This window comes from Eleutherodactylus coqui, chromosome 3 (assembly GCF_035609145.1).
Source record: "Eleutherodactylus coqui strain aEleCoq1 chromosome 3, aEleCoq1.hap1, whole genome shotgun sequence".
Taxonomy (NCBI): domain Eukaryota; kingdom Metazoa; phylum Chordata; class Amphibia; order Anura; family Eleutherodactylidae; genus Eleutherodactylus; species Eleutherodactylus coqui.
The window spans coordinates 159,509,289-159,523,316 of record NC_089839.1 but is presented as its reverse complement, the minus strand read 5'-3'; the positions used below and the strand labels follow the sequence as shown (position 1 = coordinate 159,523,316).

The 14,028-nt window shown below is 44.1% G+C and overlaps 1 protein-coding gene across 2 annotated transcripts in view; it reads right to left on the bottom strand.

Moving 5' to 3' along the window:
• The window catches only part of IQSEC1 (IQ motif and Sec7 domain ArfGEF 1), a 566,448-nt gene extending 556,926 nt beyond the window's left edge, over nucleotides 1-9,522 (bottom strand). Inside the window, exon 1 of one of the 2 annotated variants that reach the window (XM_066596453.1) lies at nucleotides 9,226-9,522. In XM_066596453.1, the coding sequence (XP_066452550.1) occupies nucleotides 9,226-9,476 (251 nt within the window). In that variant the 5' untranslated portion in view covers nucleotides 9,477-9,522. The remainder of the gene's footprint in view (nucleotides 1-9,225) is intronic. The other variant, XM_066596449.1, reaches the window with a different exon arrangement.
• Nucleotides 9,523-14,028: the final 4,506 nt, after the last annotated feature.

The following is a 14,028-nucleotide window of genomic DNA, read 5'->3' as shown; positions in this document are numbered from 1 at the left end:
AGGCAATAAAAGTCTGATTGGTGGGGGTCTTGCTGCTGAGACACAGACCAAAATCGTGTATCCCCTGTCCCCCTCCGCTGGTCACTGCAGGCGCGCTGCACCCACCCACAGTGACGTTAGACTTAATGGAGTGGCAGTCATGCATGTGAGGCGCTGTTCGATTCATTTCAATAGGGCTGACAGAAGTAGCTCAGTAAATGTGCTTGGTTATCTCCATCAGCCCCACTGAAGGTGAATGGAAGAGCACCGTACATGCGCGATCACTGCTTCATTTATTTTTTTCCATGGTGGGTGATGCAGTGAGCCTGCAATGAGGAGTGGGAGCAGAATCCCAGTTCTCGGGACCAGTGGGGGTCTTAGACCCCCACCGATGAGACCTTTATCACCTATTGTATGGTTAGGTGATAAAAGTCTATCTTTGGAATACCGTATGGAATAAGCCCATTTGGTGAGGTGTTTGAATGGTAAGAATCCAATAGGTCTCATATGAGTAAAGTTCTTCTCCAATTACCATCTCTCTGAGTTTCTATAGCAATTGGCTTAAGAAAAGTTGTGTTATCACCATGAGTTTTTTTTTACATTTTTACTTTTTGTATATTATTTAGATTTTTTTTCACACTATCTGTGTCCCTCTGAGGGACATACAGCATAGCACTGATGATCACTGTGATAAGGCATTGCAGGACTTCTCTCCCGCAATGCCTTATCGCTTATTACAGCGATCACAGGCACTGGCAATACAGGACACCGGTATCTGACGTCCTGTTGCCATGGTAACCAGCCGGGCACCCTGCAATAACATCGCGAGAGCCGGCTGAAGTCACGCACTCCTTCTGTGAACCCTTTCTAACTAGATCGCAGCAGGAAAGTGGTTAACAGCGGGGGGGGGGGGGGCGCATCTCCAATGCACCCCCGCTGTTGCAGCAGGACGCCAGCTATCAGCGACAGCCTGCTCCTGCTGCCGGATAGCACGAGATCTATCATGATTTCGCGCTATCCCTATGACGTAAGGGTACGACATTTTGCGGGAAGTACCCTGCTCCCATGACGTACCCTTACGTCATATGGAGGGAAGGGGTTAACTGCATCGTCAGTGTAGCAACCCTGGAGATTTTCTGGGCGTGCTACTCAAGGGGTTAATAAATACAAAAATTGCATTGTTGACTTATTTAAAAAAACCTTCCCTCTGAGGCACGACATGGTAATAATAAACCTGCCACTCAAGGGGTTAATGTTGCTGAGAGTAATTCTAAGCTGACCAAATTTTGCTTTGCTAAAGTTTAGTTCTTTTGTCGCTCCCTGGTAAGGCTTCCTATCGAATGATATGTTGTGATCAGTATTTTCTGGTTTGTTGGTTAATAATAAGTCCAAAATGATCCTCCCTCTAGTTGGCTCCCGTACAAGTTGGGTAAGGTAAGTTATCCTGATTGTTCTCAATAACTTATTGCCCTTGTAAGATTCACAGGTTTCACCTTCTCATTTAATACCCTGATATTTAAAGTCTCCCATAATAATTACTTCATTGCGTTATAACACCTCTTCTATTTGTCTTATTAATAAGTTTACAGTTTTTTCTGTTATTTTTAGGCCTACATTGTATTGCTCAAGAAAGGCGTCCAGGCCCCTCTTGTCCTCTTCTAGTGAGTTCGCCATCACCACATCCTCAGGTAGAAGGTTCCATAGACTCACTGTTCTTACAGTAAAGAACCCCCTTCCATGTTGTGTAGAAACCTTCTATCCTCTAGACATAGTGGAATCCGCAATTCCTATCCAGTCGTGTGAGACCGGCCAAAGTCATATAGCGGCCAGATATAGTGTTATTTCACCTGTGCACATAAATAGCAGCTTATTTTTAAAAGTCACTAGAAATGTTAGGTGTGCTTTATCACTTAAGCCCGCCTGCCCGTTGGCATTGTGATATACCGCTGTGTGAGAACACTTTGTCACCGCGATTTTCCATGATGAACCCATCATTATAATAGGTTCATCGCGGAATATCATAGCATGCCGCGATTTTTAGATGCGAGCGGAAAATCGCCGCGATTTTCCGCTCGTGTACATCGGCCTGCACTTTCTATAGTTATCCTATGGAAAGCGTTCATTGAGTTATTTGCATGCGGGTTACACAGTGAAATATCGCCAGTGGACATGAGGCCTTATACTTGCCCATGACTAGTCAACTATTTAACTCTTCACTTGCAAGACCTCACCCTATTTTCACTAACATATGAGAATGTTGATTAGGGAATGCTTTTTTATTTCCTCTACAAGCAGCTCTCTGTAAGCAGTTTCTTATGTTAGACATCTTGTGCTAAGATTGTTCATGTAAGTTTTTATGATTACTTTCTTGTCGTTAACATCTATTTTTATTATGGATATGTTTACTCCATCTACCAATATGGTATGATTGTCTGCTTTTCCTAACCTCCTTCTCCCCATCCTCCGTTACCCATGCTTGTTGATGCTTTAAAGCTGTAATCCTTAAAAACAGTTAACAAAAAAAAGAAATGATTGCTGTTTATGTAAAGAACAGTGGTCATGACAGAACCAGATATCACCTCTACAACTTTCTGCACAGGAGTGAGGTTGCCATGGCAACTAAAAAAATAATTGCACAATATTTCAGCCTGTCCCTCAGTCTCAGGACCACCAAAGAACATAGGTGCTTATGATACTATTACTTGGACCTCTTTATCTCCTTTTTCATTTTCCCAGCCAGTTTTATCACAGCTCTTGTAGAAGACGTGCTCACAGCAAGGAAAACGCACAAGACTAGAACTCCATTAACTCAAAGTCTCATATATCTATATTGTACTGTAAATTTTAGCCATCGGGTAGCAGCCATAAAAATATTACATGCTATGTGATGATCCTCGGAGCTTCGTGGATGCTGTATCATACTGTACACAAAGCAATACAACTGGCAACAACAATTAGGTTTATTAAATACCTCTGACCTACTGATGACATATTAGCGGGCTATGCTGCGGCTGGGTAGTTTCGGCCAAGCCACGCCCACTCACAGCAACCAATGGCCTCACGATTTTGCAGGTAAATTGTGCAGTCATTGTCTGCAACGGGTGAGCGTGGTTTGGCCATATGTAGCATGTGGTTTCACCGTGACAGCCTTGAAGTCTCTGTTACAAATCTCTTCACTTGCACATGCTGACAATGCCATTGTCTAGGACTGTAGAGCCATATGTGGACCAATCCTTTCTTTTGCTGGTTAGGGTCCCCTTCTTATAAGCTGATCACAGGGTGTCCCGCTCCCGGGGGCCACAGCATCTGTGTGCTGTCATTTTTTTCTTTTTTGCATCTGATTTTTGCAGACACACTCATATAAATAAGCCTTTATGAATAATCTTGCAATCAGGAAGATCGTAGCAGACAAATGTCTTCTGTTTTCTTCTGATTTTCTATAGGAATGATGTAACATGAGAATCATTCATGTTTCCAGCCCTCATATAACATTTATAGCAAACCCAATAATATCGTTAAATAGAATAATCAGAAAAAGACTGACTCTCTGTAGTGAAACCAGAGCCACTCCATCACCCTGTCCTCCACTAACCACAATTGTCAAATGGCTTTACAGCCAGCAACAAATCCATTGGCACATGCTATGCTAGCTCATTTACTACAGATTAAACATCGAACACTTTAATAAAACTGACTACCTAAGCTAAATCAATGTATCCACCTTTATCGCTGGGTAACGGCAATAAGTCCACATGGCATGTTTTGTCACATGCTCCTACCTATTATCCTAATTACACAGTTATGCACATGTTCATTATTTATGTTATTTGTTTTACTAAGAAATGCAGAATTATATTAAATCCTTTGTAAAATTACAAGAAGGTAAAATGCTCCTCCACTTTTCAAGGCACTTTATATAATATTGAAAGAGGTTGTCAAATTCTAAATTATTCTAGATCGGAGGGCGTCTGCCATCCAGGATCCGCACTGATCATCTGTCCACCTGCCATTGTGCTCACTAAAATGATTTCTGCAGGAAGCAGACAGCTCTGTTCTCACTACAGTGGCCTCACTTGGTATTTCATTCAAAGTTCCCATTCACCTGAATGGGAATTTTAACTGTAATACCTAGCCCCACCACTACAGTCAGAGCAGAGCTGTCTGCTTACTGTAGAACTTAGCTCAGTGCACAAGCACACTGACCTGAGAACAGCTGATTTGTGGGAATCCCAGACAGCAGACATCACCGATCCACTAATGATGGTCTATCCTTAAGACAGACCATCAATAGTTTACCACTGGACAACCACTTTAAGAACAATATAAACCACAATTACCGAGTATAGAAAATAAAGAATAGCTCCTGCTTACAGAGTGATCTGAAAACAGAGCACAGACTTTTGGCAGACAATACACCACCTGTGTCCAATCCAAACGGTCTTAAATACAGTCCCTGCAGCTATCCTTAAATCCCCTCCAGGCTGCTAAAGCTAGGTTCACATCCAAAGTCCGCAGCAGAATCCAGTGAAAATCTACATTAAAGCTGGATGGATTAACATACTGATTATATGGTAAATTTCAGCTTTCTCAATAGACTTGAATTTGTGGCCAAATCTGTAGCAAATCCACAGCAGAATATAGTACCTTGTAATAAATGTTGCATTAAAATCTGCCATCTTCTTGCCAATGTGAATGGATTTCTACCAATGCTTGTAAACCGTGTTTAACTCCACCCTCATGAATTGTACAATACTCTGTTGCAAATTTTAATGTGCAATCCACACTAAAACTCTGCAACAAATGTTCTGTTCCTGAACTGTTAATGTACTAAATGGAAGGCCAAAAAAAGGTAATTACAGAACAGGCTAATAAGGTCGGTACGTAAGAGCAATTGTAAAAGGAACGGAAAAATTAATCATGAAGGCTCACCTTTTAGTGCTGTAGTGGCCATCACAATGGATTATCAAGCAATGCTAATGTTTATAGGAATGTCTAAAAATACAGTTTCGGGACTTGTTTTAGGCTTTGTTTGTCAGGTAACAAAAACTGTACACTAATGTTCAAGACTCATCAGTAAACAATAGTATTGATGGATGATCCATTGTGGCCTGTCTGAAAGTTTGTGCCTGGATGTTAGCCAGTGCTTGCTTTGAGTGGGCATTACCCTTGATCCACCTTCCGTCTTTGCAGGCCATATATATGAACTGTTAACATATAAGCGTCTTATAGTAAAATTCAATTTGCCTTGAAATTAGGTTCCCAGATCTCTCGCTAGTGCCTCCAGCACATGAGTAAACACATTTAATGTACACTTTATAGCTTATTTATACTACTCCTACAGCAAATTTCATATTTTAGTAGCCAAGCAATACGACGCTCTATAGACATGAAGAGACAACAAACGAAAAAAAGCTACATTTCTAGGTACATTAGCAACTGGTCGATATTTGTTCTCCAGCGGTCCTCCAGTGCTTGACTACAAAGCAACAAAATAACAAACCACCCAAAACAACTGAATAAGAAACTATCCAGCAGGGGGCAGGATTTCCAAGGAAGGGGACCTGAGATGTCTCCAGAGCCATTAATCCCAATTGAGTACGAGATCAGAAAGCAGTATGCATTGGTAGTTTCCTCTTTGAAAATATATAAGGTATCAATTACATTCTATACAGTAATTTGGTAGAAGCGCCTCCAAACCGTAGACACACTAGAACGATATTCTGAATACATGTGAAAGAAACAATAGCAACTGTTCTCAGTATTCATGACCGATCATGCCAAAACAATTGCATTTGGTTCATTCTATCTGAAGGCAAAATTTGTGTTGTTGGCTGAATAACAACCGCTCAGACACCTGCTCTCGTACAATCTGCAATGGAGATTTCCAGCAATTATATTTTCTTTCCGAATAGTAACAACAGAACCGGTACATATGGATGCCAGGGGTGAGTAGCATCCACTGCCAGTTCCTTGTAAACAATCAGAGGCAACCCTATTACTGAATGTGGCCCTCAGGAGAATCACCTGTTCACTCCAGATTCCGTTCCTGACACCCTTGACAAACAGTGGATTTTGCCGGGGGAAAAGAACGGCCAGCCAGACATTTAACCTGCAGCGGTTGCACGGGAAACAGAATATTCAATGGCGGCTGTTCAGATGATACAAGGACGGCCAAAACGGTGGCTGCTTGTACAGAGTGGCTCTCCGTTCTGTCTCACAGAAGGGAATACCGAAGGAGGGGGGAACCCCTCTATGACATTCATGTGCCCTGTGCTGATATGCTGTGTTATGATTTAGGATACAAGCATTGTCTTCTTGGTGCTCTTTACCGCCATGCACTGTCTCCTCACATGCTGTACTACACATGACAAATGTGTAGAAGTTATAACCAAACAGATTCTTAAGAAATTAAAGTCTATGAAATATATTTCAGAAGTCATGCAATATAACGTAGAATTCGGGGGTTTTAGGAGGTACTTCTGTCAGCCCCATTAAAATGAATGGAGCGCCAACCTTCCATACTCAGCCAGCTCTCCATTTATTCTGACGTCACCAAGAGGGAAGCGACCTCCGCAGTGACAGGCAGATTTGTTTCGGCAGTCCTGTGCCGCAGCATCTGATAGGTGACGTGACCCAGTCAGAAGGCCTGGTGACGTCCCGTGAACTTGTCACTTGGGCTTCTAATGTAGAAGGCAGGTTTATGGGACATCATTGATGACGTCCTTCTTGGGGCTGCTATTGGCTGCAGCGGTCATGTGGTTAAACAACTCAGGTGATGGCTACAGACAGAATAAACAAAGCACTGCAGGATCGGAGCTCGGGGCGAGGGGTCAATATGACAGCAGAGAGGTGAGGAATTATGTTTTGGTTTTTTTAATAAAACTCAGCCTCTCACTGCCACCAATGTGTCTTAACAGGGGTTAACTCGGAAAACCCCTTTAAATAGAATCTATCAGCTAGTTTGAGCCCTATAAGCTAAGCTGATGGACTCAAAGTAGCTGACTCGTTGAGTCCAGGGATGTAAGTTTTATGCTTACCGTCCTGCCATTCCCCCATTGTCAGCGCTCAAACCAGCCGCTGAATGCACTGAGGTACCTGCTAGGTAGTCCTCCCGTTCTATGCGTAGAATATGAGGACTACTTAGCGTGCACCTATGTAGTCCGCTCAATGCATGCAGACTCATTTAATATTTTGATATTGAAGCCGAAGCTGGTACATTTCTACCAACTCCAGGACTCTGACCCCATCTGTGCCCAGGCCCGTGCCCACTTCTACACCATATACAAATAAGAAACAACTCGGCTAACTTCACACGGGTGAACACATTAGCCAACATGTGATTTCCCTGTGAATGCGATACATTTTTATCTCAAAACCACTTCGCTTTGGGGAAGTAGTGACAGCCGCGGCGAAGGATCGCAGAGTTACCCCCATTGTTTTCAATGGGGACACTTTGCATCACACTGCATGCACCTAGTACATGGTGCGATGCTGCCGCTGACGCCATTGAAAACAATGGGTGATGTGATGCAAGGGCACACCCAAAGATAGGCGGTGCGGATAAAAATCGCTCATGTATATGATTGCATTCAAAAGAATGGGGCTCATATTGGTGCGGGATTTGTGGGTTTCGCAATGCACAAATCTGGCGCGATATTCTCGGCTGCATGAAAATGTCCTAAAAAACACAGCAAACAAAAAAGGGATTAATCCCTTCATCGCTTATTACTACAGAAATCCTGGCAAGTGGTTTCCCTTCCTCAATACCCGCTGCCTGAGCTTCCCCAATTACCAGCGTACCCCCCTCTTCAACATTGGGGGTTTCTTTTGAATATCATGAAAGACATGAGGAAACATGGAATTTTCCTCTGCAGTTTTCCCTGTCACTGCCAAGTTAAAATGAAATATCCTCCCCACACTATAATGGAGCATTCAGCTTCATGGCCAAATTACACTCGGCTCCATAAATGATGGGGTATAATAATTCCAATTGTGAATGAATTAATGATATGTTATGACCAGGAATGCTTCACGTCACCCATATTTATCTCCCTCCTGTCAGATCCCCCAACTCCGGCAATCACTTTATATTCACTTTCACTTGATGAATTGTATGATTTTAGGCTATAAATGGGAAGATAATGGGATGATTATGAATGAAGCACCGGGGAACCTCTGATCTGCCACCAGTTCCTGCAGCGTCCTCACATCTGACATGTTTGATCTGAAATTAATTACGCAGATTATGGCACTCGTGTTCTGCGTGTGTCCTGTAATTAAATAACACGGATTGCTTTGTGATCCGTCGGGGTATTTAGTGTGACGGAGTGTCAGCTCTTACGACACACTTCTATATATATCAGTCATACCTCAGTGACTGATCTATATAAACACACATTGTTTCCTCGCTCCCTGCGATGGTATATATTACTACCACAGAGCGCTCATCAGTCATGGCTGGACGGGTCGGTGCCGTCCGGTATACGGAGAACATATGGATATAGTAAGGAGTGACAGAAGGGATATCGACAGCACGCTGCCATTAGGAAGCACCAGGCATGGATGGAGGGACTCCCTGCATCCATTGCTAATACGCTGCAACATACGGACCAAGTATGGGGGGGAAATGGTATTTGTAAAGCTCAACAAACTGCGCCGATTTCTGCAACGACGGTCCTGACAGGAGCGTTGTTATGGGGTAGCAGGAAATGCCACGTATCACAGGGTGAAACATGACAAGGAGGGTCGAAGAGAAGGCGACATGTCAGGGTTTAATGGTGAATGCGAACCCCGGGTTCGAGGAATACGAAGCCCCCCACAGTATTTGGGGGATATTATTGATATTTGTCCCCATTGAGAACGTATATCCACCATGTAATATCTCTGTCAGCCCGTATAATCCGCCCTCACAGATCTCCTCAGCACAAACTGTCGAAGAGAAGGCGACATGTCACGGTTTAATGGTGAATGTGAACCACAGGTTCGAGGAATACGAAGCACCCCACAGTATTTGGGGGATATTACTGATATTTGTCCCCACTGAGAATGTATGTTCCCCGTGTAATATCTCTCTCAGCCCGTATAATCCGCCCTCACAGATCTCCTCAGCACACAAACTGCACCATCACCACAATTCCCGCGCTTTCCCCCCGACACTGCCACCTGGTGGACGATAAGTACAGCACAACACAAGCTGTCAGCAACAGGTGTCACAGCGCCCCCTATCTTCACCCCTTATGTACTCACTTGTCATTCTCCTTGATGGAGCTGAGCCCGCCGGAGGCAGCGGCCGCCTGGTGCAGCCTGCAGGTGACCAGGTGCTTGTGGTGCTCCTCCTGCAGGCAGGCTTTCTCATTGTACAGGCTGCTCACTTGTTCCTCCAGCTCATCAATCCTCTTCTTCTGCCTCTCCAGAAGCTCCTGCTGGGTCTCAATGATCTTGTTGAGCTCCTTCAGGTATTCTGCTGCCCGGCACGGACTTTCTGCCGGGGGCTCCATGCTAAGAGGACCTCAGCCCCCTGCTCTCCTATGGCCACATTGCCTAGTGATGGAGCTGGCAGGTGTCGCGGAGCCCCAGTAGTGTCTAAATGCCAGCAGTGCCACACAAACTCCTCATCTCCCGGGTGCAGCAGCTACACGGCTGGCCGGTCCGCGCACACCGCTTCCGCCATTGTCAGTCCGGGTAAAGTGCCCGCAGCCGGGGACAGCGCTGCAGTCAGGGGGGTCTGTGCGCACCTGGCGCTGCTCCTCGTCCTGTCCCTGCTGGTGAATGGCAGCGGCGCCGGGATGTTGCTGGTGATGAATGGGAGACGCTGGTGGTGACTGGGAGTCGCTGGGATACTGTCCCCGGGATGATGGAGCTAAGGGCTGGGCTCATTAGCTGGGGGCTGGGAGATGAGGAAGGCGGGAGAGATGTGAGGCTGCTCGGGTCTGCTCCACTCACTGCTGGAGGGAGAAGCGGGGAGAGCGCCGAGTACATCTACGGGGAGCAGGAGCCGCTCGTCCACCTGGCGGGGAGCAGGAGCCGCTGCTCTACATCCAGCTGACGGGGAGCAGGAGCCGCTCGTCCGCCTCACAGGCGGCTGCAGTGACAGAAAGTAGTGCGGAGATGTCAGCCATAGCCGCCCTCAGCCGGCTGCGGGGTCCGACCTGCCGCCCTCTGAGGAGAAGTACTGATAGCACATGAGCCTCTGTAGCCCAAAGATGGAGAGCCCCAGCATGTACCTCAGACAATCCCTCTGTACCGTCCATACTGGCCGCAAGTACCACCAATGTCAGTGGCGGCCGCAGCGACTGTACGGGCGCCGACCGCAGCGCCACTCTAAGGGCTCGTTCACACGGCCGTAGCCTCCTACCAGTCCGTGTGAGCTGACAGACCGCGTACGGAAACGCACGACCGCGTATGTTTATAGCAGGGCTGCTCGCGAATCGCCACCATATACAGTGTATTGCGGATGGACAGCGTTGTATACAAAAGTATGGGTCTCACACTGCGTGGTACACTGAGAAATACAGCGCGCCGCCATCTGCTTCTCATGCGTGTTGACACGCAGCATTTACACGCTAATCTAAAAGGACGTAATACTTCCTTTATTTTTTAGTGAAGGCAGATTTTAACCCTTTCCAATCCCCTGTTTGACGTCTTAAGACATTATGATTTAAGGCTGTACAGCTCCAATGTTGGAAGACATCCGTCGGGGTTCTCTTACTGTATATTGCCGGCCTCTCTGATCTTGGAGCCTATCCAATGTGTCACCTCATGCAGTACTGGCTTTAGCCAGCAGGTAGCACTGTTGTATAACAACAGAGAAAGAGTAAGCCCCCTAGGAAAACCAGAATACAAACTGGATTGGAAAGGGTTAAATGTGAGCTACAGCACAGATGTCACCGATTCAGTGGCTTCTTTTGCCTGTGCACTGTGTGCACAAATACGCCCGTGCGAGGGCGCCCGTATTACAAATTCTTTGTTAATTCACTTCTGGATTTGACTGGAAAACTGAGGAGCTCCTTTACTACCGGTGTCTAAAGGTTAGGGCTCAATATGCAGTGTATTCACAGACCGAACCACTGCGTATTCCGTACGTATACGGCGCCTGTTGCATTTTTTAAAAGCGTACTCACTCCGTATTTACACACACATAACTAGACAGCCTTAAAATGGGCCGGACTTATCACAGAAGCTTCGCTAAATAGGAAATTTGTCAAATTTTAAGACTATCCAGTTTAAGTTTAGGCCACCTATTAGTCTTTTTTAAAAAAAAAAAGCTATTAAAAACCCTTTTTGGGGGGATTTAGTTGCATGTTACCCCGCCGCGGCTGTGTAGATCAGTAGGGCGTTATGAAAGGCAGTTCTTTGTAGGTTTTTTTTCCCCTCGCTTGCCTTTTTTGCCATCGCATGAGTATATTGGTTTGACTTTTAATCCCCCCCCCCCCGACACACACAAAGGGTGTGCCCATGGTGCCCCATAAAGAGACCGCATCGGAATCTGAAAGGAAAGACAAAAAAAGAGTAATTATGTTTCTTCTTTTTGCCTTATCCACATAAAAAACTGGAGCAAAATTTGTAGTGTTTTTTCCAAAAAAACTTGGTGAGTGAAATCACCCATTAAAAGGTTTTTCCACCACTGGAAACATATTTATTAGATTAGATCTGCCATTAATGTCTGATCATTGACTTCTGATAGCTTGGATCCAACAACAAGGAAAAGGGAGTAAGGTCTAAGTACCAGGTGGGGTCCCACTGACCAGCCATTGAAGATATATGCAATCCATCTACTGTCAATGCTTATGGGGGAAAAGCACTGAAAATCCTGTTGTACATTTTCATTCTTCACTTCTGGAGCAAACCCAGAGCCAGTACATACCAGTATATACCAGTGCATCTGTGCGGTGCTGAAGTAATACGGTTCCTTGCATGTTTCCTATACAGTTTGTAACATTTTTATGTTTGCTGCAGTCTCAGTAAAACTGATTACTCATAAGAAAATGTGAAAAAAAAATGTCAACTCATACTAATAAAAATGATGTCATGTAGATGAGCCAATAATTGCTACTAGGTCACTGCCTTTATTTTAAAATGCTTATATAGTGAGTAGCACACTTTTAGGCTACCTACACACTGCCGAGTGTGATCTCAGGCCAAGAAACCCTGAGATGGTGCTCGCCAATGGGCATTTTTATGCTGATGCAAGGCATTTTTCTAGCAAAAACACCTCCCATCACTGTTGTGAAGTAGTGACACTCCAGCATGGCTTTCAGGCGCATTAGAGGATCGGCAAGTGTTTCCAATTATTTTCAGTGGGGAACCTCGCATGCACATCGCACTATGTGCAATATGTTTTGTTGCCCCATTAAAAACAATGGTTGATACATTCCAAGAGATTCTTGGCCGTGTGAAACCGGCCTTAAGGGTTTTTCTTGGTGTAAGGCTGTGTTCACATCCACATCGGAGGTTGCATTCAGAGCTTTCTTTGATGACGTCCGTGAAAATCCTGGACAAATGGCATTATGTGCTGCACTGTTTCATCCATGAAAATCCAAAGTGCATAAAGGCACCAAACACAGCCCAGTACAGTCTGCGGTGTGTAAGAGTTTGTATGAAGCAGTCTTGAACTATTTCTTTACCGTCCAACTCTAGTTTTTGTTAGTTTAACACGTCAGCTGTCATGTGAGTTGTATTTAACTCATGCTAGTTTTGAGCCCGGGACCTCGTGAAGCACATATCATTCACACATCACTTTACTTTGGGAGCTTCGTGGTACATTACATTATTAGCACATACTCAGTGGGTATGATTCGAAGGTCGTCATCCAAGAACACCCAAAGTCCACTCGAGACACAAATAAATACTTAAAGAATGACAAAAGACTCAAGTATCAGAAAAAAATTCAATAATTATGTTGTAAATCATACAGTGTTAAAACTGATTCTATCATCACGTAAGTTGCATATGTAAAAAAGGAAAGAAAACAATAAAAAAACAAATTTTCATTAAATTAGAAAGTATCATTTTGTTTCAGAAGTTTTTATTCTATACTAGCTTGTATTTTTTCTCTAATCTGTGTTTTGCTGTATATTGAAACGTAAAAAGTCTGAATAGTGAAAGGAATGTAACAGCGATACGCTGTCAGCACAGTTATGTCATACTGTTAGTTAATCTGCTGTTAGCACGGCTCTGTTAGTTTTTGGTCTTGTCATCTTTTGCTAGGATATAAAGGTTTTGTGGGCTGTATACATACAATTGCCCATGAGAAAAAGATATTTTTTCTAAATGTACACCTGCTGCCTTAAGTGTTTGCCCTTGAGCCTTATTGATCGTCATCGCAAATGGTATTTTTTAGAGGGGATTGCAGCCTTTTGAATTGAAAAGGCAAATCTGTCGGTATTATCGGAATGCGTGGAATTATACACTTTCTCCTTTTGCTATTCCAGTCATAATAATGGCTCTTACAATATTTTGCTCCAGTTATGCAATTTGTAATCATGTGTTGTTGCATAGTTTTGGCGCATTAGGATTATGCATTAATAGGACTGGAACACCACCTCCGTTTATGGGAAGGCACTCCTGACAATTCCATAGAGTTAAGGAACTCTACAGGGTATCAGGTGATATATTCAGTGTCCATAACATTATCTGATAGATATTTTACAATTTCTCCTTCGACTTGTGAAATAATTTTTTCATTCATCTGCCCTACAGTTTCATTAGTTGGTGCCAAAATTGCCCTTTGACACAACCATTCTTTATTCCCAATATTGGGTTGTAGTTCAGAGTAAACCTTGCTTATCAGTTCCTCTGTAGTATGAACAACTTTACAGAATTCATCATTTAATCCAATCATACCGTAAGTATCTGTTGCGAAACAATCTTCACCGATTTTCAAAAGAGCAGCCGCATATTGCCCTGATTCTGTGTTGTTGTGCAGCTGGACTCGCATATTTGTAGTTTGGCTAAATTTTTTTATATGCTGCCATAACATAGATGCCTTTAAACATGCATTTATTTCATCTGTCGGTGTGCCCCGAGTTATTACAGGTAGAGTCTGTCTAA